General features: G+C 38.3%; 3 protein-coding genes across 3 annotated transcripts; 2 read left to right on the top strand and 1 right to left on the bottom strand.

Moving 5' to 3' along the window:
- The first annotated feature begins 2,189 nt into the window (after positions 1–2,189).
- Positions 2,190–3,120, top strand: LOC109012048. The gene is made up of 2 exons (XM_018993483.1): positions 2,190–2,429; positions 2,701–3,120. The coding sequence occupies exons 1-2, from the start codon at positions 2,190–2,192 to the stop codon at positions 3,118–3,120; spliced, it is 660 nt and encodes a 219-aa protein (XP_018849028.1).
- Positions 3,121–4,728: 1,608 nt separating this feature from the next.
- LOC109012047 lies at positions 4,729–5,355 on the bottom strand. Its single transcript, XM_018993482.1, has one exon. The coding sequence runs from the start codon at positions 5,353–5,355 to the stop codon at positions 4,729–4,731; it is 627 nt and encodes a 208-aa protein (XP_018849027.1).
- A 7,404-nt stretch (positions 5,356–12,759) lies between these two features.
- LOC109012036 (glutathione S-transferase U8-like) lies at positions 12,760–13,839 on the top strand. The gene is made up of 2 exons (XM_018993471.2): positions 12,760–13,164; positions 13,257–13,839. Exons 1-2 carry the CDS (start codon positions 12,853–12,855, stop codon positions 13,614–13,616), a joined length of 672 nt encoding a protein of 223 aa, XP_018849016.1. The 5' UTR covers positions 12,760–12,852; the 3' UTR covers positions 13,617–13,839.
- Positions 13,840–25,761: the final 11,922 nt, after the last annotated feature.

Here is a 25,761-nt window from a genome sequence, read left to right as displayed (position 1 = left end):
TACTAGGATTTTAAAACTAAAATCATCAAGTTTTGAAGATTGGACTCATTTGATGAGTCCAATGCTAGTGCTCTAACTTCCAACTCATCCAATCTTACGCCAAAAGAATCTCCACAAACCAAGATACCCTTCACAACGGCGAATCCACCAGAAATAACCCAATTCACCATACGCTTACATAATTAATCAGTTCTAACATACATACAGCACCAGTGTATATTTATAACAAACACTATTACACAAGTCTCGTCAAACTCAAAGGTTACAGGGCTATCACTCATGAATACCTTAGTCTCGGAGTGGAGATTTGTTGAGTTTCGAAAGTATAGTAACGCTGTCTAGGAACTAATTTAGTGTCCTGTGACAAGGAACACATTAAACTGAGCTCGTATAGTGGATTAATATACATGACAGAGGCACACCAGAAATCAAACCATGGGTGGAAAGAAATTACCTTGAAGAGGTTGTTTTCGATGGCTTCAATTGGCCTCAGCCGAAATCTTAGAGAAAAAGGATGCAACTGTGAAAAGCAAGACTTGAGGGGTTAGAGAGAGAGGAACAAGTAACAGAGGCAATTAACCAAGAAAGTAAAAATAGGTAGTAAAAATCGATACCACTAGTAGAGACTCACCAATGTTGGCGATGTGGAGTCGGGTCAACAACAAAGTCTACGAACAAAGGTGGTGGCGTACCAATTATACTACGAAAACGGTCATTGGCCAGCAAAATACACACACCATGAGAGAGAAATAGAGAAAGAGAGAAAGTGATAGGCAGGGATAGCGGCGGTTACCAATGCAACGGGACAACCAAAATTGATGTTGGGCAGCGGCGATGCACCACATGGAGAAATATGCTTTGCCATGAAGAATTTGTGGGCCATGAAGAAATTGAAAGGGGACAAAGGATGTTTGAGGGAGTGAGAGGGAGGCTTATCGTCGTCCAACCAGCAGTTCTGATGATGATGCTCGATGATGACACCGATCCAAGAAGACCCACGAACTACAACACACAAAAGCACAGAAATTTTGTGGAAGAGGGAGAGAACTCAAAGTGAGTGTGTGTGTATGTGTGAGAAACAAAACGAGAGAGAGAGAGAGAGAGATATATATATATATATATATATATATATATGATGTTTACCTTGGTTCAGTTCGACGACCCAAAACCCAGGAACACCCACACGCACAATACCAAGCTCACAAGGGTTTTGCAAGAGGTGAGGAAAAGAGTGTATGTTGTATAGGTCTTTGAGAGTGAAGAGAAAATTAAGTTAAAATGAAGAAGCGTGGGGAAGGAGTGGGATTGGGGAAGAGGAAATCATGGGGAGAAACTAAAGGGAAGAGAGATATTTGGGGGAGAAGGAACTGGGATGCAAAGACGTGGGAGAAGTGCTTGGGGAGAAGAAAACTAGGAAAACAAAAATCTTACCTAAACTATGTCGTATCATCCTGAGGGGCTGAGCTTCCATCTGGTCTAGGCCTAGGTATTACATCATCCCCCCTTATAAAGAATTCTTGTGAGAGCCAAGCCCGTATGAACGAAGCCCAACCCTCCTAAACCAAATACGGCGTCGTTTGGTAAGCATCCCTTCCATCAATTTTTCCTTCCCGATTTTTCCACTCTTCAGTTTTTCTTCCTCACATTTTTCTCTCCCACAAAATCTCACTTTCCCAACTTGCTTCTGTTTCGTTGCTTAATCATTTTTCAGTTTCCTCACACACAACAAAAGATTTGCATCCTCTCTTTGGCTCTCCTGCTATTTTAGTGTGGCTGATTTTTATTGGAATTTTTCATTTTGGTGCCACCGATCACCTCCTGTGCTGGTAAGTTCAGTCTCTTCTCCCTCTCTATCACTCTGTTTCTCCCCCATAAGAACACACCACATCAAATTTTTCCCTGTGGATAGACTTTCGAGGTTTACAGGTAGATTGTGTGTGCCAGCTAATGATGAACTGAAAAGGGTAATTCTTGAATAAGCACACCATTCTTTGTACACAGTTCACCCGGAGAGTACAAAGATGTATCAAAACTTGAAAGAGTCTTTTTGGTGGAATGATATAAAAAGAGAAATAGTTAAATTTGTGGAACAATGCCTAACTTGCCAACAAGTGAAGGCAAAGCATCAGAGACCATCAATATTGTTACAGTCACTCCAAATTCCAGAGTGGAAGTGAGAGCATATCTCCATGGACTTTGTGACAGGCCTACCAAGGACGCTGAGCAGACAAGATGTTATATGGGTGATCGTGGATCGCTTAACGAAGATTACTCGTTTTGTGCCCATTAAAGTTTCTTATAAACTGGAGAAACTAGATGAGCTGTATGTGCACGAGATAGTGAGATTCATGCAGTACCGATATCCATTGTGTCGGATAGAGACCCTCATTTCACTGCCAAGTTATGGCAAAACTTACATGAGGCAATGGGTACTAAGTTAAGTTTCAGTACTGCTTTTCACCCCAAGACAGATGGGCAGTCAGAAATGACTATTCAAATCTTAGAAGACATGTTGAGGGCATGTGTGATGGATTTTAAGGGAACTTGCATGCAACACTTACCATTGGTCGAGTTTGCTTATAATAAAAGTTTCCAGGCTAGCATTGGAATGGCACCCTACGAGACTTTGTATGACAGAAGGTGTAAATCTCCATTGTATTGGGATGAAGTAGGTGAAAGTAAACACACTTGGGGCCAAAGATTATTCAGCAGACCACAGAGAAGATAGATATCATTCAGACTAGAATGAAAGCAACTCACAGTCGGCAAAAGATTTATGTAGATAAACGTCGTCGTCAGTTAGAGTTTGAGGTTGGAGATAAAGTAATTTTGAGGATAGCACCAATGAAAGGAGTTATGAGATTCGGAAAGAATGGCAAGTTGAGCCCAAAATATATTGGACCATTGGAGATTCTTGATCAGATTGGACTAGTGGCTTATAGGGTGGCATTACCACCGGCATTCTTGGGAGTGCACAATGTGTCTCATGTGTCTATGTTGAGAAAGTACATCCATGATCCCACCCACGTTATAGATCATAAACCACTTCAGATTCAAGAGAATATGACCTACACCGAGGAACCAGTATGGATTTTGGACAGGAAAGAGCAAGTGCTATGAACTCGAACTATTCCTTTGGTTAAAGTGTTTTGGAATAATCATGATATTAACAAAACGTCTTGGGAATTTGAGGAAGAGATGAGAGTTAAGTACCCCCACTTGTTCGACGAGACTCTTGATAGCTTGTAGCAAATTTCGAGGATGGAATTTTTGTAAGGGAGAGGATTTGAGACCCAAGCCCGTTACCCGTGATCAAAGCCCAGCCCTCCTGAACCAAATACGGTGTAGTTTGGTATGCATCCCTTCCATCAGTTCTTGCTTCCCATTTTTCCTCTCATCAGTTTTCTTCCTCACACATTTTTTTCTCCCATGAAATCTCACTTTCCCAACTTCCTTCTGTTCAGTTGCTTAATCATTTTTCAGTTTCCTCACAAATAACAAAAAATCTGCATCCTCTCTCTCACTCTCCTGAGATTTTAGTGTGGCTGATTTTTGCTAGAATCTTTCATTTTGGTGCCGCCGATCACATCTTGCGCTGGTAAGTTCAGTCTCTTCTCCCTATCTTTATCGCTTTGTTTCTCCCCCATAAGAACACATCACATTGAATTTTTCCCTCTTCCACAAATTTCAAAGAATTCGGAAGTTGGACTGCATTGTCTTCTTGGATCGGTGTTACCACCAACCACTTCTCAAACTCAGTTGACGACGGTAAGTTTTTGACCACTCTCTTCCACTCACTCTCTATTTCACTCACACATGCACGCCCCCACCACTTTGTTTTTACACTCACAAGGTTCTTTTTTTTTTTTGTTGTTCTCAAATCATTACATCATGCCACAAATTAGACCAGTTTAGATACCAATTGTTCCTTTAAAATTTTGTTTTTAAATTCTCTTTTCTCTTTCGTTTGGTCTTTTAATCGTTCACGCATACTGGAAATTTCAGATTTTTCATCTCACTTAGGCCTCATTTGTTTTCAGATATGAAATGAGATTTTTTTAGATATGTGTGAATAATATTAAGATATGTTTAGTATAGATGAGATTAGATGAAATAAGATAAAATTGTGTTTGTTTATAGAGATGAGATGAAATTAGTTCGACTTTTTGTGAAGTATTTATGGTTGTGGGACCCACTTGGGTTTTGTGTTAAGGCCCTTGATGGAATCAAAATGGTGCTACTGGGTTGGGGATGAACAATGATAATAAGACAAGGAAGATGAGGGAATATTGATATGCATTATGAACCACGGTGGAATGAATTCGAGGTCATTCCTTCCTCCACTACAACAGATAACTTTTCAAAATCATCCAAAAGACCCCTGTCCTCTCCCCCAGTTCTCTGTCAAATACTCCACTCATAACAAACTTCTGGAAAAAACCATAAAATGATCACTGTTCACGTAACTTAAAGGACAGAATTGAAAACGCACCGTTTTAGTGTAAACACTAAAACGCTGCGTATTACACCCAGATGAGCAATTAAACATAATTCTCTAATTTATCTAAAACGTATTAAAACCAAACGGTGCGCTTTGAGGAGGCCTTGTGCACTGCCGTTTTGAGTTCCGGATCCCTCTTCACTTCGTATGTCTTCAGTTCACCCAGTTCACTTCTCCACTTCGTGTCTTCTATTTCCTCTCTAGGGTTCCAACAATTTCCCCCTTCTTTAGAGCACCTTGCCCACAAGGTGGGGATAGAGCTGCTGAAGCTTCCACAGCTTCTCCCACGTGTTCTCCTCTTCGGTTAATCCCTTCCATTTCACCAATATCTCAGTGATGCATCGGTTCCCTTCTTTCTTCATCCGTCGATCTGCAACTGATTCGGGCTCAGGCTGAACTTCTCTGTTCCTGTCGACAGGTGGTAGAGTCACTAAGGGCTGAACCGAATCCCCCACCTTCTTTTTTAGACATGAAACGTGGAATGTGGGGTGGATCCGAGAGGATTCTGGCAACTTGAGACAGTACGCGACCTCCCCTATTTTCTTTTCCACTTGGAAAGGCCCATAATAGCGGGGGGAGAGCTTCATATTGCGGCGGTGGATCACTGATTTTTGGCGGTACGACTGCAACCGGAGGTATACCAAATCCCCCTCTTCAAACTTTCTCTCGGTTCTGTGTTTATCAGCTTGTATTTTCATCCTGTTCCGTGCGCTTTCAAGATTTTCCTTTAATAGCTTTAGAATTTGATCTCTGTTCTGGAGTGTCTGGTCCACGGTCTGCTTTGAGGATGTCCCGGGTATATAGGATAATAACTGGGGTGGTGGGTAGCCGTATAGTGCTTGAAACGGTGTCATTTTGGTGGCTGTATGGTAGGTGGTGTTATACCACCATTCTGCAAAGGGCAACCACTGTGACCATCTCTAGGGCTTAACTCCAGCATAGCATCTGAGATAAGCTTCCAGACACTTGTTTAAAGCTTCTGTCTGTCCGTCAGACTAAGGGTGGCAGGCAGAACTGTGATTCAAGGTTGAGCCTTGTAGAGAAAAGAAGGCTTGCCAAAAAGAACTTAGAAACACAGGGTCTCGGTCAGAAACAATAGTGCGGGGTAACCCATGCAATTTAAACACATGAAGAATGAACAAATTGGCCACAATAGATGCTGTATATGGGTGGGATAGGGGTATAAAGTGTCCAAACTTAGTGAACCTATCAACCACAACTAATATCACTGTAAACCCACTTGACAATGGTAGCCCTTCTATAAAATCCATAGAGATATCTGTCCATGCTTGTTGAGGTATTGGTAGAGGCTGTAATAAACCTGCAGGGGGTGTTGTCTCGTACTTCACGGTTTGACAGATTTCACACTCCCGTACCCATTTTTTTATGTCCTTCTTCATTCCTTTCCAATAGAAATCTCTTTTTGCCCGTTGGTAGGTCTTCAAATATCCCGAATGCCCCCTAGAGGATGATCATGAATATGTTGTAGCACATTACCCTTGAAATCAGAATCTGCAGCAAGAACAATTCTCCCTTTTTTTATAATTAAACCTTGCTGTAATTTATAACTCTTAATAGGGACCGTGCCATCCCTGAGATTTTTTATAACCTCACTTAATTCCCTTGACCCCTCGTAGCTTCTTTTGAGTTCCTCTACCCATTCGGGTGTTGGAAAAGATATCATGGCCAAGGATCCCCCGTTACACTCATCCCCCTCTTCTTTTCTGGATAAAGCATCCGCCACAATATTTTCCTTCCCTTGTTTGTACACAATTGTAAAATCATAACCCATTAATTTACTCACCCATTTTTGTTGGGCTATGGTCCCCACCCTCTGCTCCAACAGAAATTTTAGGGCCTGTTGGTCCGTTTTAACTACAAACGACTGCCCTAAGATGTAGGGCCTCCACTTCCTCACAACCGTCACTAAGGCTAAGCGCTCATTCTCATAAGTGGAGAGGAGGAGTTCCTTACCTTTCAATGCCTTGCTCATGTAAGCGAGGGGCTGCCCAGCCTGCAATAAAACTGCTCCCATTCCCTTCCCACTTGCGTCACACTCAATTGTAAAGGGCTTTGAAAAATCCGGAAGCCTAAGAACCGGGGGTTGGGTCATAGCTGATTTCAGATCACTAAAAGCTTTCATTGCCTCATCATTCCAAACAAAAGCATTTTTTTTTAATAAATTTGTTAATGGGGCAGCAATCGTCCCATACCCCTTAATGAACTTACGGTAGTACCCTGTCAATCCCAAGAAATCCAGCAAGGATTTTACACTTGTTGGTATTGGCCAATCTAACATGGCAACTACTTTATGAGAATCAGCCATCACTCCCCTTTCATTAATCACATGGCCCAAATACTCCACCTTGGTAACCCCAAATTGACATTTTGAAAGTTTGGCATATAACTGATTTTTGTTTAGCACCCCCAATACTATCCCTAAGTGCTCCATGTGATCTGCCCAACACTTGTTGTATATTAGAATGTCGTCAAAAAAAACTAGTACAAATCGCCTCAAATAGGGTCGGAAAACATCATTCATCAACCCTTGAAAGGTTGATGGGGTGTTAGTTAACCCAAAAGGCATGACAAGGAATTCGTAGTGCCCCTCATGAGTCCTAAACGTTGTTTTTTCCACGTCCTTGGGCACCACCCTGATTTGGTGGTATCCGGACCGTAAGTCCAGCTTGGAAAACACCACCGATTCGTATAATTCATCCAACAACTCATCAATCACGGGTATAGGAAACTTGTCCTTTATGGTCACTTGGTTAAGGGCCCTATAGTCAACGCACATGCGCCAACTCTCATCCGCCTTACAAACCAAGAGCACGGGAGAAGAAAAATGACTTGTGCTAGGCCTTATCACTCCGGACTCCAACAGCTTCACCACAATCTTTTCTATTTCAGATTTTTGGTAATGGGGATAACGGTAAGGTCTAGCTGTCATAGGTTGAGTTCCTTCTTTAAGGGGAATTCTATGGTCATGGGATCTTGGGGGTGGCAACCATTTTGGTACCTCAAACACTAGGGAAAACTTCTTAAGTAGGTGCTGGATATCTTCCCTCAACTCTGTTCTTTTCTCAATATTTTCCCCCCCATCAGCTGTAACATCAACCCCTTCCCCTTATGCATCGAAGCCAACATGGCTTTTCCCCCTTTTTCAATTGTAAGGTCATTTAACCTCAGCCCCAATAGCTCCACCCTTTTACCCGAATGTTCAAACTTCATATTCAATTCAGCAAAATTCCACACAATTGATCCAAGGGTTTCCAACCAATCCACCCTGAGGACCACATCACAACCTCCAAGGTCTAAAATATAATAAGAATGGTTGAATTGAGTACCTTGAATTTTTGTCTTAACGTTGCTGCAGTGGCCTAGACTTTGCACCAATTGTCCATTTGCAACCTTGACAGCGATCTTCTTACTCTTATCAACACACAACCTTGCAGCCCGGACAATAGATGGGTCCAAAAAACTGTGAGTAGACCCGGAATCCACCAAAAGTACCACTTGAGAGCTGCCAATCCACCCAACAAGTCGCATAGTTTTTGAACTAGGAGTCCCCGTGATCGCATTCAAAGAAATCTCTGGTGCTACCATGACCCCTTTTTGTTTTGAGTCCAAATCAGTAGTGATATCAGCAAGTACAACATCTGTTTCTTCCTGTTCTTCCTTATTTTCCTGCTCCTCAATCCCTTGTATGAAATAAATTTTTGGATTCTTGCATACATGATTGGGATTCCACTTCTCGTCACAATGATAACACAACCCATTTTTTCGCTTTTCATCCCACGCTGTAGAGAACACTTTCTTGATAGGGCTACTGTTTTTTTGGTTATAAGTTCCACTAGTACCACTAGTACCATGAGAGGTATAAGTGCTACTTGAATTAAAAGGGCTCTTCTCTCCCAGCAACTTACCTGATTTCTTAGTGCTTATGAAGTATTCTTCTTGGATTCGGGCTAACCCAAACGCTGCAGTCAGGTTGTGTGGGTTAAACATGCGAATCGGCAACCTTATTTCATCCCTTAACCCACTAAGAAAGCAACTCAACTTATAGTGCTCGGATAGGCCCCTAACTCTATTTGACAGTGCCTCAAAACTAGCCTTATAGGCTGCTACCGTGGTGCTTTGTTTTAACCTTGTCAAGGTCTCCATGGGGTCGTCGTAGGCTGTTGGCCCGAAATGAACCAACATAGCACGCACCAAGGTTTCCCAGCTCACAAATTGGACTGTGTCTAGGGCCTCTTGGTATCATACCAAAGCTTCTCCTTCCATGTGGTATGCGGCCAACAAGAGTTTCTGGGCAGGGGTAGTTTGATGGAATTCAAAGTATTGTGAAGCTTTGAAAATCCATGCTGATGGATTGTCTCCATTAAAATGAGGAAAGTCTAGGCGAACACCTCTCACATTTGGGCCCCTTTGCTGTTGCTGAACATTTTCTTGTTGGTGTTGCAGGTCCCTTGCCATGTTTCCTTGGTGAGCTACCAAGGTGCGAACCATTTCAGTGAGCTGGTCGAGTCTTTCATCAATGGAGTTGAGGCGGGTTTCGGTTGCTTGATGGTTCTCCTCCAGGCTGTCGATTTGTTGTTGCATGTGTTTGGATCTTGTGGCATCAGCCATGGTCTTGTATGGTAGTCTAGTTTCTGAATTTCTGTTTGGATACGGTGTATGGGTGTCTATTTGGATGGTTTCTGGGTTGTGAATGGCTGTGTGTTTGGGCAGGACCTCTGGTCCAAGGGTTTCTGGATTTCAGTGTTATGTATGGTTTATGGCTTTCTTGATCACCCGGCGTTGAAATGGAACTGTGTGGATGGACTTTTAATTTTTTTTTGGTTTGAATTTGCGGAAGGGAAGGTTGGCAGGATCGGTGCTCAGAGTTGATACCACTTGTTAAGGCCCTTGATGGAATCCGAATGGTGCTACTGGGTTGGGGATGAACAATGATAATAAGACAAGGAAGATGAGGGAATATTGATATGCATTATGAACCAAGGTGGAATGAATTCGAGGTCATTCCTTCCTCCACTACAACAGATAACTTTTCAAAATCATCCAAAAGACCCCTGTCCTCTCCCCCGGTTCTCTGTCAAATACTCCACTCATAACAAACTTCTGGAAAAAACCATAAAATGACCACTGTTCACGTAACTTAAAGGACAAAATTGAAAACACACCGTTTTAGTGTAAACACTAAAACGCTGCGTATTACACCCAGATGAGCAATTAAACATAATTCTCTAATTTATCTAAAACGTATTAAAACCAAACGGTGCGCTTTGAGGAGGCCTTGTGCACTGCCGTTTTGAGTTCCGGATCCCTCTTCACTTCGTATGTCTTCAGTTCACCCAGTTCACTTCTCCACTTCGTGTCTTCTATTTCCTCTCTAGGGTTCCAACAATTTGCTTTTTTTTTTCCCTAACATTTCGGTTTTCCGTTTACCACTTGCTTTCTTTTTTCTTTTTTTCTTTTTTCCTAACATTTCGGCGTTTTGCGTTTACCACTTACTTTTTTCTTTTTTCTTTTCTTTTTCCTAACATTTCGGCGTTTTCTGTTTGCCACTTGCCCTTTTTTTTTTCTTTTTCGCACACATTTCGGCGTTACTACTACTAGGACCCACTGCCACTAGGACCCATTATTTGCTGCCGAAAGAAAGAAAGGATAGGTCCCACTAATGACTTTTTCTGTGTATAGTACAGTTGATGAATAGTGATAAAATAATCAGAGATGAAATGAAATGAGATAAGATAAGATGAGATAAAAAAATGAGTGTTTGTTTTCAAAGTTTTGTGTTTCATGTCTCAAAGCAAACGAGGTCTTAGTATCACCATCGTGCTTGGTGAAAAGAGGCATTTTCTTCACGACCCCATTCGAAGTGCTTCAAGGTAATCACGAAAGCAAACCTTGGGAATTGTTATGATTTTTGTACTCGTATGATGTTCATGGATGAATTATAGAAAGTGTGGTTGAAAGTGTTGGGTGGTGAGAATTGTTGTGGTTGGTTGGTGTTGATGTGACAGTTTTTAATCCATATCATCTGTTTTGGAGTTGTGCAAGATGTTTGCATCTTATTATGTGGTTGTGGTGAATTATTTATTGCCTATATTGGAATATGTGGAAATTGTAGAGTTGTAGTAGCGATATGGATAAAATTATGAGGCTGTCCGGGGAAAAAGATGGACTAGTTTGGGTGTTACTTTTGAGTTGGTACCAATTTTTGGGATGGTGTTTATGAATGTTTTGTGTGAAGAGTTTTGTGGGGTTAGTTGTGTAGGCATGTCATGTGTTGTGTCATTATTCGGGATTGGAATAAGCAACTATACAAATTATGCTATAACTGATGTTGGGCTATTGTAAACTTAGCTATTGATTGGCTTATGTTTTATCTATTAAGGGTTGTAAATTTGGATTAGTTAAGTTTGTATACTAGCTTGGTATAGTAATTAGCATGTGCATAATTATTATATTATAGGTTATCATGACACAAGAGTGCAGTTTCAAAATTTAGAGAATACGCTACAAGAGTTAGGTAAGCAGAGTTCATATGCTAAGCTTTACATAAATTATTGAGACTGAGGTTGACTTTCAGAAAATTTTGCATATTTTGTTATGAAATGAAAACTTAGAAAAAAAATAAACATCGGTTGTTTATTTGTATTACTCATAAAATCTTTATGAAAAAATTAAAGTGTTTTCTGACATCTATTGTGTAGACAAGAAAACTCACATCAACTCATCTTATCAATACAACATTTCTAAATTTTCACAAAAAATATAATAAATAATTTTAATTTTTTAAAATTTTAAAATAATAATATTAAAAAATAATATTTTATTTTATTATTTATAATTCATTTCAACACATCTCTTTTTTTTTTTTTTTGATAAAAAGGATCTCATTCCATTCATTTAAGAGGACATACATCTTTGACTTCAAACAACAAGTCAATTACAAACTTTAGTAGAATCTCAATACACTAATGTGACTGACATGGTCTAGTCCAGACGGCTTATCTCTAAAAACCGAAGTCTAAGAGATAGCACAACTCTGTTAATTCCCAACAGAGTTCACAGTAACTAAACATAAAACTCCATACCCAACTAGATTGAGTATGGAGAAACCAAACCCCAACATCACCGACTAAGCGAAGAGGGGACAACACCCTTTAGACCTAAGTCCGAAGGGACAAATTTTTTTGGGTTTTTTTGTTTTCTTGAAAATAAAGACAATGCATAAATAAATTACATAGATAAAACACTGTAAAAAGGAAAAAACAGTGCACAAAAAATGCCTCGGAAGGGAAAACCGACGGTCGGTCTTGGGAGATCCAGAGTCGCCGGTTCGGGAACTGCCGCTCGTTGCAACGGCAGAGAGCTCCTTGGTGGCGCGTGAGGGCCACGCGCCGACGAGTTTCAGAATTTTCATCCCACGCGTGCAGGCTACGCTCCACTCCGGTTGGGGCCGTGTTCGGTGGACGTGTAGATCGGCGGCTGGGCAACCTCCTGGTGGGTCGCATGTTGGCTATAGGGACCCCGAAGACCACGAACGGCGATTCTCCCTTTATTTGGCCTGAAAAACGAAAAAAAAAAAAACAAAATACAAAGAAAAATTAGAGAAGTAGAGGGAAAGAGTGAAGGGGGAAGGAGCCGAAGCCCCCACCCCCTCTAGCCGGTCAGAATGAACTGAATTTAGAGAGAAAGTTACGGTCTGGGTTTGGATTTAGAGAGAAAGTTGGGGATATTGCATTCTCTAAATTCAATTGAAGTCATCCAACAAGATCATTAATGACCTGCATGTTTGTTTCTTTTTCTTTATCCTTGCTGGGTAAGGAAGGACGCATGAGATGCATTTGTTTTTGTCGTACGTGTTTTGCTTTACAATCTCTACTATACTTTATATTCTATATTTTTTTAAATTTTTATAATTTTTATTTTTTTTATTTTTTTTTTAGTTTATTCTTTTTAAATTATTTATAATTTATAATTTATTATTTATATAATAAATATTTGATAAAAATTAATAAAAATTAAAAATAATATAAAATATAGAGTATTAAGAAATTGTAAAGATTTATTCTTGTCGTATAGCTTGTTTCCCAAATATAGTATAGCTTGTTTCCCAAGTATATCAGATTATCAGTACTGCAAGTCATGTACCGGCAATGACAACTGCCACCTACCCTCATTTAAAATTTATTGGGACTGTAGGACCTTATTGGCTAAGTAACCGTTGAAATATATGGCTTGGCTTTATCTATAAAATAGGATCAAGAGCCCCAGAAAGAGCAGCATCTGAAAACCCAGCATTATTGACTTGGATTAATTCCGAAGATCTAAGTTCCATTATGGCCGAAGAAGTCTTGCTGTTTGGTGCGTGGGGAAGCCCTTTTAGTCGAAGAGTAGATATGGCTCTAAAACTGAAAGGAATCCAATACAAATATTTTGAAGAAGATATAACCAACAAGAGTCCTACCCTTCTCAAACACAACCCCATTCACAAGAAAATTCCGGTGCTGGTACACAATGGAAAGCCTATAGCTGAGTCCCAGGTTATTCTGGAATACATCGATGAGACCTGGAAAGGCTATCCCATATTTCCCAAAGATCCCTACGAGAGAGCCAACGCACGTTTCTGGGCCAAATTCATTGACGAAAACGTAGATCATATATATATTTTTTCCAGCTTGTTGGAATGTTAATTGTGCTGTTATATATTCAGAATATTCTCTTTAATTCTCTACTTTTGCAGTGTTTGCCTGTGATACACAATGCTCTCTGGGGTGAAGAGAAACAGCATGAGAATGCTGTAAAAGAAGCATGTGAAGTTCTAAAGCATCTGGAAAACGAGATCGGAGAAAAGAAGTATTTTGGAGGAGAGGCGATTGGATTTGTAGACATTGTTGCTAACATCATAGGGTTTTGGTTGGGAATAACTGAAGAAATTTCAGGTACAAAGTTGTTGACAAGAGAGGAATTTCCCAAACTTAGCAACTGGGCTGATGTGTTCGTGAGCAGCAGTGGCATCAAAGAAAACCTTCCTCCCAGAGACAAATTAATCGCCTATTTACGTACTCGCTTTGGGACACGTAATACTGATGCCTCCAAATAGAAGAAGAAGAAGAAGACTACTTCGTACGTAACAATATGCACTCGCTGTTAGTGAAAAAGTTATATTTCTGTATGTATTTTATGTAATGTAATGTAATCTATCCGTACGTGTCACAAATCAAATACTTGTGTACGGTTTGCTATTTATCTTTTGTGTGTGTCTTATTTTAATAGCGAGTTGCTGTTTATCATTAGTGATTTTATTAAGAAAATTGTTTGGCTCATTTCCTATAAAATAAAATTTTTAAATTGACATAATTTATTTTAGTACATCAAATTTAAAAAAAGACCTAACATGTATCGCATATTGCTAGGTTAGTTTGTAAATAATATTTTAGTAAAAGATTGTTGAGAAATAATTCTACATTATTTATAAACAATGTCTTGGACATATTTATAAAAAATGAATAATTTTTTTTTTTGCAAAACGGATTTTAATGATATGAGTTTGATCTTTGGGAATATGCATGCAATCTAACTTATTGCGCATTCTCCTTTACTAACTATTATCTAATTTCAATTAAAATATATAGCTATATCATGATGTTTATTGTTATTATTTGTATAATTTTTATAAAAATATCTAATGGTTAATAAATATTATAAAATCTAATTACCAATATGTCTAACTTACTTGATTCTCGTACTTAACTCAACTTTGTCTTGTTGAACAAAATTACGTATGAGATATTGTATTAAATAATTGTCCGCACATCAAGTAATCGCCGCTGACCAGATTGGATTGGATAGAATAGGGTGAAGCTCTTTTTTCCTTCGGGAGGGTTTATCGAAAAGTTGACTTTGATACACTAGTCTAAAAAAGTTGACTTTAGGGCCCTTGATGGGCATGAAAAAAGTTGACACCGCCCGCGACCCTAGCTCGTGGTGGCAGCCGGTTGCTTCTCCAACTCCCAGGTGGTCGACGGGATGGCTCTCGTTGGCCACTAGACCTTGCATGGCGAGAATTAGGCAGAGAAATCTCTGTCGGTTCAACGTGGTCGTCCATTGGAGTTGACACCGACAGCGGGGCCATTCATGAGGGGCAATGGGCAACAGCCCTGCCGCCACGAGCCTGCACCCATTACATATAGCCGGTTACCTGTTGTACACACCGTGCACTTATGTGCACAATGTTCCTACCCATATCCCAGTGCTCCACTGTGCATGGCATGCACAGTAGGTGCACATTCTACTCATACTGTGCAATTAAGTGCAAGAAGGTTGGTGGTTAAAAAACTTCCCTGCATTCAGTTTTGGCCAAGGTTGCTGTTGAAGCATCACAGGAAGGTATTAATGGTGAGGTTAAAATTGTAGAACCTCCTAACTTGCAAGAAAAGAATTTGCAGATGGTGGTTTATATGGAATCTCTGGGTGAGGGTGAGGGTGAGTCTTGTGACAACGTGGTGAAGGTGGACGTGGAGAAGCAACCTTGCAGCAGCATGTAATGGGTCCGTGGAGAATCAAAGTGGTGCGGATGGACAGATTGAGTTGCACATGCAGCCACTAGTTATGCTTGCTAGTCAACACGTGGTGCACGGAATGAAGGGGTCCCTAGAACTTGTTCAAGCGGTGGGTGACGCTGGGGTTATTGTGGATGGTCAGTTGGTGCAACCTGGGTCCATAGGCTTCAAGGTAGATGGGTTTGAGAAAATAATTTTGGAGGAAATTAATATGGCTGCTCTTGACGAAGTGCAATCCGAACACGAAGTGAAGAGGGACAACATGAAGGAAAACATGCAAAAAGATTATAGTACGGACTCAGAAAATTCTAAGCATACAGATGGCAAGTTCCCTAAGAGGAGTTCCACTATGGTGGTAACTCGTCCCTCTAAACTTAATTTATGATAAATCCAATTATTTTTAGACGCAATTAAAGTGTCATTTATGAGTTAAATTAGCAATAGGCAAAAGTCGTCGGAAAAAATATATAACTCTGACATTTTTGTCAATCGCAATTGTCCCAAAAATTTACGGAAATGGTCTTTCTGTTTACTCTTAAATCATTGAGAAAAATCCATTGTGGCGATATATCTTCGCAAAAAGTAAATAAATCGCCGCAAAAGACTCTTCTATTTCCCGGCGATATAGCATTTATCATTGAGAAAACGTTTTTGCAACGGTAAAAATTGTCTCAATACGGTAAAATCACCGCCACAAAGAAGTGTTTGCAACAATATTTATTTTCGTTGCTAAATGGTAATAGAACCATAAGGACTTTTGTGAGCAACATTATTCGCCGCCATTATCCATTTCCATAAGAAATCCACTTCGCAAATAAAATTTTCCCGATGAATTTGGATTCTGATGCTAAAAGCATATTTTCAACATCATTAATCGTTGCAAAAAGTTATTTTCAATGACAAAGGGTCCTTTTGCATAAGTCGCCGCAAATTATCTATTACAAAAATAAAATAAAATAAACTAGGGAAACATTTCACCAGTATTCCTTATGATATCTTTTTATAGTATCATAACTTCTTTAAAGAAGTTAAAGAAGTCACCGGAAATGACTTATTTTGAAAGAAAAAAAAATGGCGGTACTAAAACATTCTACGTAAAAAATACAAATTACAATCATAAAAACAATATATCAGCTAAAGGCAAGAAGACAATAAATAGATCACAATGGAACGACATTGTGAAAGAATGCTTTGACCTCCTTTAGCTATTTAAGAGGAACCACAAAGTAATATGTCACCATATATTAATGCATTTGATAGTTCCATAATGCCTTGACACATTCGATACTGCACACAGATCAACTTAGTAAGTAGACCTGGCAAAGAAAAAGTAGCAAATTGATTAGTAATATCATAAACGCTTTGGAGCGGTCTGGCTGTTTTTAAGGGAATACCAGCCACCAATTATAAGCCGTCACATAAGCGATTCCACACAATTAACATGAGATCATCCAAACGTCCCAATCGAACGCCCTTGCCAAAAAACTCAACCCAGTCGAAGGAATTTACGCCAACTGTAGATCCGTCGAACACCCCAATCTAGTGCCCTCAATCGAACCCCCCTGTGTAGTCAAACGCCTCAACAGTTCCGTCAGACACCAATTTTGGTGTCACCATCTCCGTCGCACCCACCATCTTCGTCGCGCCCAGCATCTCCGTCACTCACCATCCGCCCACCATCTCTGTCGCCCACGACGACTCTATTTAGTGGTTTCCCAATGTATGATAACGGAGAATTTCATAGATTCCCCTCCCCTTAGTTATTTTGCAGATACCCAAATCCTACTTGTGGAAGTTTATCATGACTGTAGAATATATAAATTTTTATTTTTTTGTTGGGATTTTGAGTTTTGAGTTTTTTCATCGTCAGATAAATCTTTTGGTCTTGTGGTCTTTCAAGTATTTGAGTATATCTACTTCATAACTTGCGTATAATTTTGTTTAGAACTGAAGTTCAATGATGAATTTCGTGGGATTGAATAAGTGGTGTTTCTAGTTCTTATGAAGTACAGAAATCAAAAGATCGAGACCAGAAGTGCATTCCAACTTGTCAAAGTTAAAGTTTTGATAGAACTTGTCATTTTGATAGCATTCCAACAGGGGGAGTTGTATTATGTGACTCAGTTTTATGTTTATTGAACTTATTTTACTTGTTTCCATGAATCACGATTGATATTGGGAACACGTATGTGGGAAGACGAAGGGAGGGAGAGTCATCCCTTCGTGGAAAGGCACGACTTTGCGGGAGGAAGGAAGGTTTAGGGCATGTGAAGAAGAAGATGAGAAGAACATGTTTTCGTCTTTGTCTTCGTCTTCATCTGTTTGTGGAAGGAAGGAAGGGTTAGGTGCGTGCATAAGGTTTAGGGTTTGAGCGAAGGAGAGAGATGACCCCAAACGAGGGGTTTGAGTGAAGGAGGCTCCTACATGCAGTCCCATATGTTTTTCAAATGGACTGCCTACGTGGCGATTACTTATTGGTGGGCTATGTTTTACAATAGAACAAAGAGACCGGTTCTAAGTTATTCTCTAGTAATATATATACATTCAGATCGAATTAATAACATCAAATCAAATCAAATCAAATCTTGATCCATGAATGACAATTTTCAGTTTTTAAGTTTACAAAATTGCAATCATAAAAACAATCTCATGGTAATAAAGACACGACTTTTATACATTGAGAATTCATCTTTACTTGAAATCATCATGTTGACTCCTTATGTACTCATTTCTGTGAACTCAAAGTTATCGCCAATATCAACAAAAACCAAAGGAATATGGATGCTTAATCACAGGGAGGAAACAGCCTAAACTGTATGAAAAAAATCAATTTAAGCTTCTGCCCCTTGCAGGGAATGCTCCTCTTGCTCATGTAAGATTTTGTCAAATCAGATCACCCTTATCATTTTATAAGTAAAAATATTCGAAGAAATCAGTATTCACTCATCATTTCAAATCCTCATTTCCTGCAGGATGAGGAAAAACTAAATATCAACTACATTTCCAGTTTGACTTTACTTTTCATCATCATATAATTTTTTTTTCTGACTGGTTTCAGGAAATTGTTAATCCATCATTACCGGATTCCAGGAAAAAGAAAAGAATCTATGAATTTTAGAAGTGAAAGGAGAAAAGTTCACCAAACCTTTTTTTATTTATTTATTTAAAAAGATAAAAACACAAAATGCAGACTCTTACAGTCCCATTCAGAATTATCGTACTGTGTTATATGTACCAACGAACACTAAGATGTTGTTGAACAAAACAAACAAGGTACATCGATTGCATGCATGCACTACATAAACTACATATCACATCAGCTAAAGCATAAAACAAAATGACTTCATACCAGACTAAGAGCAGTAGTTCCAAGAAGCAAAACAGGTACACTTTCCCCTGAAAATATTCAAAGTGTTAGCTCTATGGTACCTGATCATATGTTCCACACATTTTCCTGCTAGAAGTTATGGGTCCAAACTTCAAAGATCCATAAACATGATTATAAAACATGACCATTGGTGGAAAATAAGGGCACCAGACATAATTGCTCTCCAAAACTTTCCTAGCAAATTAAACGAACCTTTTATCTGTTTAAGCATCAGACTGAATAACAGTAAAAACCTATATGACAAGAATTGAAGATCACATAAAAAATAGCAGCTAGCCCCCTTTTCCATTTCTGCATCTCAATCATTTCCAATTTCTCAGCACAAAGGGCAAGCTGCGAATGTTATCCATCCATATGTTATCCTATGGAAGGATTTATTTATTTCTCAGCACCCTAAAAAAAGCTGAAAATATTAGTTTTGTAAAATATTAAGTCATAGTATGCCACATACTTGTGATTACAGCATGTAATCATCAGCCCACTCTCAAGTTTACTATCAAAGTATATAATCTAAGAAATCATGTGTAATATTCTGAGTCAAGAAAAGACATAGTGAGTCTAAGATCATCCAAAATGATTTTAATGTCAAGAGTGAATTACTTCGGAAATGTTGAGAGCAATTTTGACGACCTCACATTTTCTATGCAATTCTTGAACCCATAGTTTGGCTCGAGTGAATGTATCCTGAAGCCAATACATCATATAAATCATTAGGACTCAAAAAAATATTGCAAAGATAGGATAATGGAATCTGGTGTAACAGAGTGCTGGATTAAAGAGATAAAAAGAAAAAAAATGGCAGTCCTTTAAATCAAAATTTGCTAGAGTACCGGTTTCAAAATTTGCCTGTTTACTAGCAAGTTGTTGAAGCTAGCAACCCACAAGTGATCCAACACCAAATACTCCACTAGCCTGAAAGGAGCAATACAACACCCTTATATATAATCCCTTATGGAGTTCAGTAGGCAGTTTTGAATAATTTAGAAGTGGTAGCAACCAGTTTTCAACGCAAGGTTCCAAAATTTCCATATTAAGTAAATCACCATTTGAACTAACGTACTCAGATACATCACCTACATGCAAAAATAAATTATTGTAGGGGGAATCATGATGTTACTTGTTCATGAGTATTCCACTAGCACGAAGATCGCGTCCAGTTTTACTTTAGCAATGCAAATCAACCACCATCCCATTCATACCATTTTCTATCTGAGATTTTAAGGTCATTTGGCACTCCTAATGTCACATATTGAGGTTGAGTTAAAGAGATGAGATAAATGCAAACTAAGGGGCTAGAACTTAAGAAGAATCAAAGCTAAAGTTGCTGAATTTTCTGCACTAGCTTGTACAACCAATAAGTTGGTTGTAAACCTGTTTCAAAATCTGCCTCCTTCAACTATAATCCCAACTACACAAGCAATGAACTAGCGTTGGAAGAAAAATTGGAAATAAGCATGATTTATGGGTAGACATAGCATAAAAACAGCAAGAGATAGTTCTTGATAAACCAGAAAATTCTAAGAAAAAACTTACCAGTTTGAATGAAATCCTTAGTTGTTTACTTGGTTATTAGCTTGAGTAGAAGGTAAAAAAATACATATTGATCTCTACTACATTAACACAAAAAAATGGAGGCCTAAACATAACTAAAAAGTGATTCAAAAAGAGGAAGAAGTATAGTTAAAACTATAGCAGAACCTTTTTGTAGAAACTGTACAGCTTGGAACAAAACAAGGCAGAAAATCATCTCACCTCTTCAAGCAGTAGATTGCACGAATTATGCATGTTTCTACCCTCCCTCCACTTAGTTACACACCCAACTAAAAAAGTATTAGGGGGAACATGAAAGGACAGATGAGGTTGGAAGACACCACGACAAAATCTGTTGCAGAAAATTTCAGAACTTGGAAGTGTGTTGCTACTATTTTTTAGGTACTAGACGTGAGCTAAGAGAGGGGAAAATGATGGAGTTTTAATCTAAACTGAACTTAGTCTTCTTACAAATTAAATTTAAGCCAAAGTTCCAGCCTTGTAGAGTGAAGATATAAGCTAAAAATGAAGGGGAAACTGTTGCAGCACAAATAGAAAACATCACAAATTTCCTAATGTACTTTGAGCTCTAACAGGCGGGTTTAATCCTATTTATAGATCATATTTTCCTTCCTTATGATTATCCACTCAAATGCACAAGATATAGAAGAAAGATGTGAGAAAAGGAAGGTGAAACTCAAAACATAAATTATGGACAGCAGCAGATATTCAAAGAAAAGTTAAATGGTTGTTGGTTGTGTGTATTGTGCAGGCTGCTGCTCTTGCTTATTACTTGAATTTCCACGAAAATAGAATACATAAATTATTTACCTCAAACTATAGCAGATGAGATTCAAAAGATTTTCTGTAGGTCTCCAATGCACCAAACGGAACAGAATAGATGTAACGCCCCGGTCCCGGAGAGGTCGGAGAGTTACTCTATGTCGCTTGAAAACATGTCTTAACCATATAATCATAGATTTCAAAGTTCTCAATGACACATAAAACCCACTGTTTCTAATCAACTACTCCAATATAATAAATCTAAATACCACAAAAATCTCAAATTAAACAATAACCTTCCAGAATACCAAGTTGACTAAGCAAAATAGAACTATTGAATAAAATCACCAATAACCAAAATACCTTCTTTGTACTTAATCCACTATGCTCACATAGCCTTATACATAATTTCTAATCTTGATCCCCAGTTGTACCATCAAAATTATGAAGATAAGGGATGAGTTATCAACAACTGAGTAGGCAAAAGATATATACCAATGTGCAAGAATGAGCATTTACAGAGTATAGTATGCATAACAAAATATCTTTTAGAGTTATTATGCAAAGCAAAACATGTTTTCAAACGTAACAGAGCGATAGTTTTAAAACACATAAAACCAGAGTACTTTGGCATAATATAACATAAGTATCATCATCACATCAAAATAGAGGATCTCACAAAGCTGAGACCATGTTTAACTCTAGTGAAAGGGCTGTGCTATCCCTAGTGGCTAAACCGGGCAGAGACAAAGATGAAATATTTCTCTTATTTTTCTCGAAACTCCAAGTGTGCACATAGGAAAGACCAAATAAAACCACTTTGCTTCCAAAGTGGGTGCACTTAGAGACAGAGAAGTTAGTACCAACTCAAATAGAGCAGAGTGGAGCATAACAGAGTAAAGCAGAGACAAAATCAAATACAAAATCAGTACACCATGCCAAAGGTTTTCAGATGCCAAATCAAAACAAAACAGAGAATCAAAACATATTCAAATCATTTTCACATACTAAAAATAAAAGTCGGATCATCTTTTTAAATCATTGCACAATTTTTCAGATTTCAGAGACAGTATGACAAAATATAGCTCATGTCTACCAATGCATGTCAGAAAATAATTTTCCTTTTTCATACAAATTTCATGAGTAATGCAAATAAACTACCGAGGTTGTTTTTCCCAAGTTCTCATTTCATAACAAAACATGCAAAATTTCCAGAATGTCAACCTTAGTCTCAATAATTCGTGTAAAGCCTAGCATAGGAACCTCGCTTACCTAGACTTTTTAGCTTTTCCGAATCTTTCCACAATTGTGCTGAAATGAATACAATCGTCACATATACAAAATACTAAACGTTACTAAACTTCTACAATAACTGTTAAAACTCTCCATCTACTTAAATTCATACTACGGAAATAGCTAAATAACTATCTAGTTATCATAAATCTAATAAATACTATTATCATTAAAAATAATCTTAACTTATCATAAAATAATTTTACCAAATATGGCAAAAAAACTTAGATTCATTTTGAAAATTAACTTAGTCATATTTAAAACTTACATCTCTTGAACATAACCCACTTTAAATAATACAATAATTTATAAGCCCATTTAAAATTGTTAATACATAATCTATAAAATAAAACACCATACAATTCAACTCATTTAAAGCTAAACATCCTAAAGTAAGAAGAATTCAAAATAAACCGATGCGAAAGCCGATACTACTAAAATTATAAAATCACTTTGGTAATGTCATGAAACCACATGGGCCTGTGGCCCACGACCCACCCATCACAGGTGTAGCAGCATTGCGTATCAAAGTTGCATGAAAGAGGGACCTACCGCACAAGACAAGGGAGAAGGCAGTGCAACGTGGGTGGCTGAGTTGTGCTCGACGGTGGCAAGCATGGCAGTCTGGGTGCGGCAGAAGAGCACAAAGAGAGGGAGAGAGTGAGAGCAATGCGTGAGAGAGAGATCATGGCATAACAGGAAAGAACACTCACCGAGGGAGAGCAGGGAATACATGAAGGTGCAGGGGGCTAGGCTGGCGAGATACAATCACGGCAGCCTCCTCCGTGGCAGGCGGTGGAGTTCAGAGAGAGGGAGAGAGCATGAAGACCATGCCGACAGGGAGTAATTGAGAGGGTTGAAGGTGTTGTGATGGTGGCTCACGACGACTCCAGGATGGGTATGGTGGTTCGGGGTGGTGCAAGGTGCGTGTCACAGTGGTGCTGCTTGGTGATGCATGGTAGTACATGAGGAGACGTGCAGCATGCTTGGGGTCGCGTTGCTCTGTTCTATGGGCTTAAACCATAGCAGTTTTGGTTTCTGCTTCCCACGAAGGCTTCGGTGCCGTGGGGCTCTCGATGCAAGGTTGAGACGGCAGAAAGGGCTAACGAAGGCTTGAGTGCACGTTGAGGTTGCTTGTTGCCGACTGTTGAAGTGCGCGCAGTGGTTGGTGTTGATATAAAAGTTTGTTGATTAGGATTATATGACTATGACCTATTTGAATTATTAGATGAATGTAATTTTTCTTTATCTTTATCTATGAATATTTAAATTCAAAGATAAATAGATTAATAAAAAAAAGTTTGTCTTTATCTTTATCTATGAATATTTGAATTCTAAGATAAGTAGTTAAATAGATAAATATTCAAAAGACTTTTAATCAAAATTGAATGTTCGAAAAGATAGGAGATATCAAGTGATCTGGATAGAGGTTTCAAAAAGAAGATATCAAGCAAAAAGAATTTCGAACTATCAAGAAGTTATCTAGAACAGAAGCTGAACAGAAATCAGTTACTACAGGGAAGAGTTATCGCGACATGTCAGCAATCCATCAGGAGACGTCTTCGCGACAAATTCTATCCATCAGCAGAATCCTACTAAAACTGTAACTCTTTCCAGATAGTTTATTTAAGGGATTCTACTGGTTAAAATCGTTAGAGATTCATATCTTCATATTTTCTAGAGCATTTTCTAGTGCATTATTTGGTGAGAAAATTCCTTAGTGAATTTTAATATTTGTGATCTCTCTTTGAGTGTGATCGTGTGATTGGACTTCAACCCCTAGCGTTCTAGGAGGAAAGGCAATATTTGAAGATCGCCAGAGTTTCTGACTACTACTGCAGTGGAAGACAACCAGGTCATTTGTCTGGGCAAATAAGAGAGTCAAGTTGCAAAGGTTTTGTAATTTATGAATACTTGTAATTGATTTTCAAATAATAAAATTGAATTTTCTAGGTTTGGCTGCCCCGTGGGTTTTACCTTTAAAGAGTTCTTTAAAGGGTTTCCCTTCGATACCAATTTTGGTGTTACGCACTTCGTTTATTTTATGAATTTGATTGTTTATCAAATTAATTGCATGTTTGACAACTAACGAATTTGTTGAGTGAATTGCTAGATATTCTCGCAGCATTACAGGAGTACTTAGGTAATTTCAATTGGCTTCAGAGTGTGGTTCACTCATTCGAGTGTGATCCGTTCCCTGTTGACTATGTCGCTACATGTCCCGCCACACTTTGATGGAGAAAACTATGCATATTGGAAAGTTCGTATGAGGGCTTTTCTCAAATCGTCGGATGAACGAGTGTGGTATTTCATTGAAAAATGATGGACTAAACTAGCAACAAGTATTGATGCTTAGACAAAAGATGAGATCAGCAACTGTAATTGGAATAGCAAGGTACTGAATGCTATATTCATGGTTGTATCTCCGGAAGAATTTAAGAGAATCTCCATTTGTGAGATTGCTAAAGAAGCATAGGACATATTGGAGGTTACACACAAAGGAACAAAAATTGTGAAAAACTCAAAATTACAATTGCTTACTTCAAAATTTGAAGAGATTAAGATGCTGGAAGATGAAAGTTTTAATTATTTTTATACTAAGCTTAACGAAATTGTTAATTCCAGATTTAATCTCGGTGAGAAGGTGGAAGATTCAAAGGTCGTAAGAAAGATTTTGAGGTCTCTACCAGAAAGATTTCGGCCTAAAGTTACTATCATTGAGGAAAGTAAGGATTTGGATGCAATAAGGGTTGAAGAGCTGATCGGTTCCTTACAAACGTATGAATCCTTACTTCGTTAAATAAAAAAAGGTAAGTTCATTGCTTTAAAAATAATAAAAGATGATCAAGATGATTTTTCTAATGAAGAAAATTTTAACAAAGAGGATATATATCTCATTCCAAGGAAATTCAAAAAATTCTTGTTTAACAAAAAAGCTAGTGGAAAACAAAAGCAAGATAAAGAACTTTTTGCAAAGAAAAATTATTCTGAAAATTGGAATAAAGAAAAATTTGACAATAATAATAAAGTAAAGTACTATGAATGTTCTGGTTATGGCCACATAAGAATTGAATGTCCAAATTTCAAGAAAAGTAAAGGAAAAGCATTGAATGTCACATTTAGTGATAGTTCAAATTCTGAAAGTTCAAGCTCATCATCTGATGATAAAAATCTTTTATGACTTTTTCTTCTATTGTGAATGATTTTTCTGAGATTGCACTAACAAAATCTGAAAGTGGTTGTAATTTCAGTGATTCGGATGTATCACTTGTTGATGCTGACCAAGAACTAAATTTACAGGAAGCATACAATGATGTGTGAAGAAGTGGTCAAATTAAAGAAACTCAACAAGAAGTTGTACAATAGGTTTACTATTGTGGAGAATGAGAAAAATATCTCTCTGGGGCATTAAAAATTTCTGGTATTGAAGTATCAATATTAAAATATCAAAGGACTACACTTGAAAAAGAATTGGAAAAGTTTCAGGAGTGCAAGCAAAAAACAGCAACATAGAAATTAGAAGAGATGTTGAGTTTTCAAAGATCTAATTATGGTCGCACGGGTTTGGGGTATACAACTTCCCAAGGTATGGAACTTCAGGGGTCATCATCCGTTGACACTTCATCAAAATGTATCATTTTTATTAAAAGAAGTCGAGATAAGAAAGCTTCAAACAAAGTCATGTCTAAAAC

This window comes from Juglans regia, chromosome 4 (genome assembly GCF_001411555.2).
Source record: "Juglans regia cultivar Chandler chromosome 4, Walnut 2.0, whole genome shotgun sequence".
Lineage (NCBI taxonomy): Eukaryota > Viridiplantae > Streptophyta > Magnoliopsida > Fagales > Juglandaceae > Juglans > Juglans regia.
The sequence above is the reverse complement of the archived record's forward strand: the minus strand, read 5'-3'. Positions and strand labels throughout refer to the sequence as shown.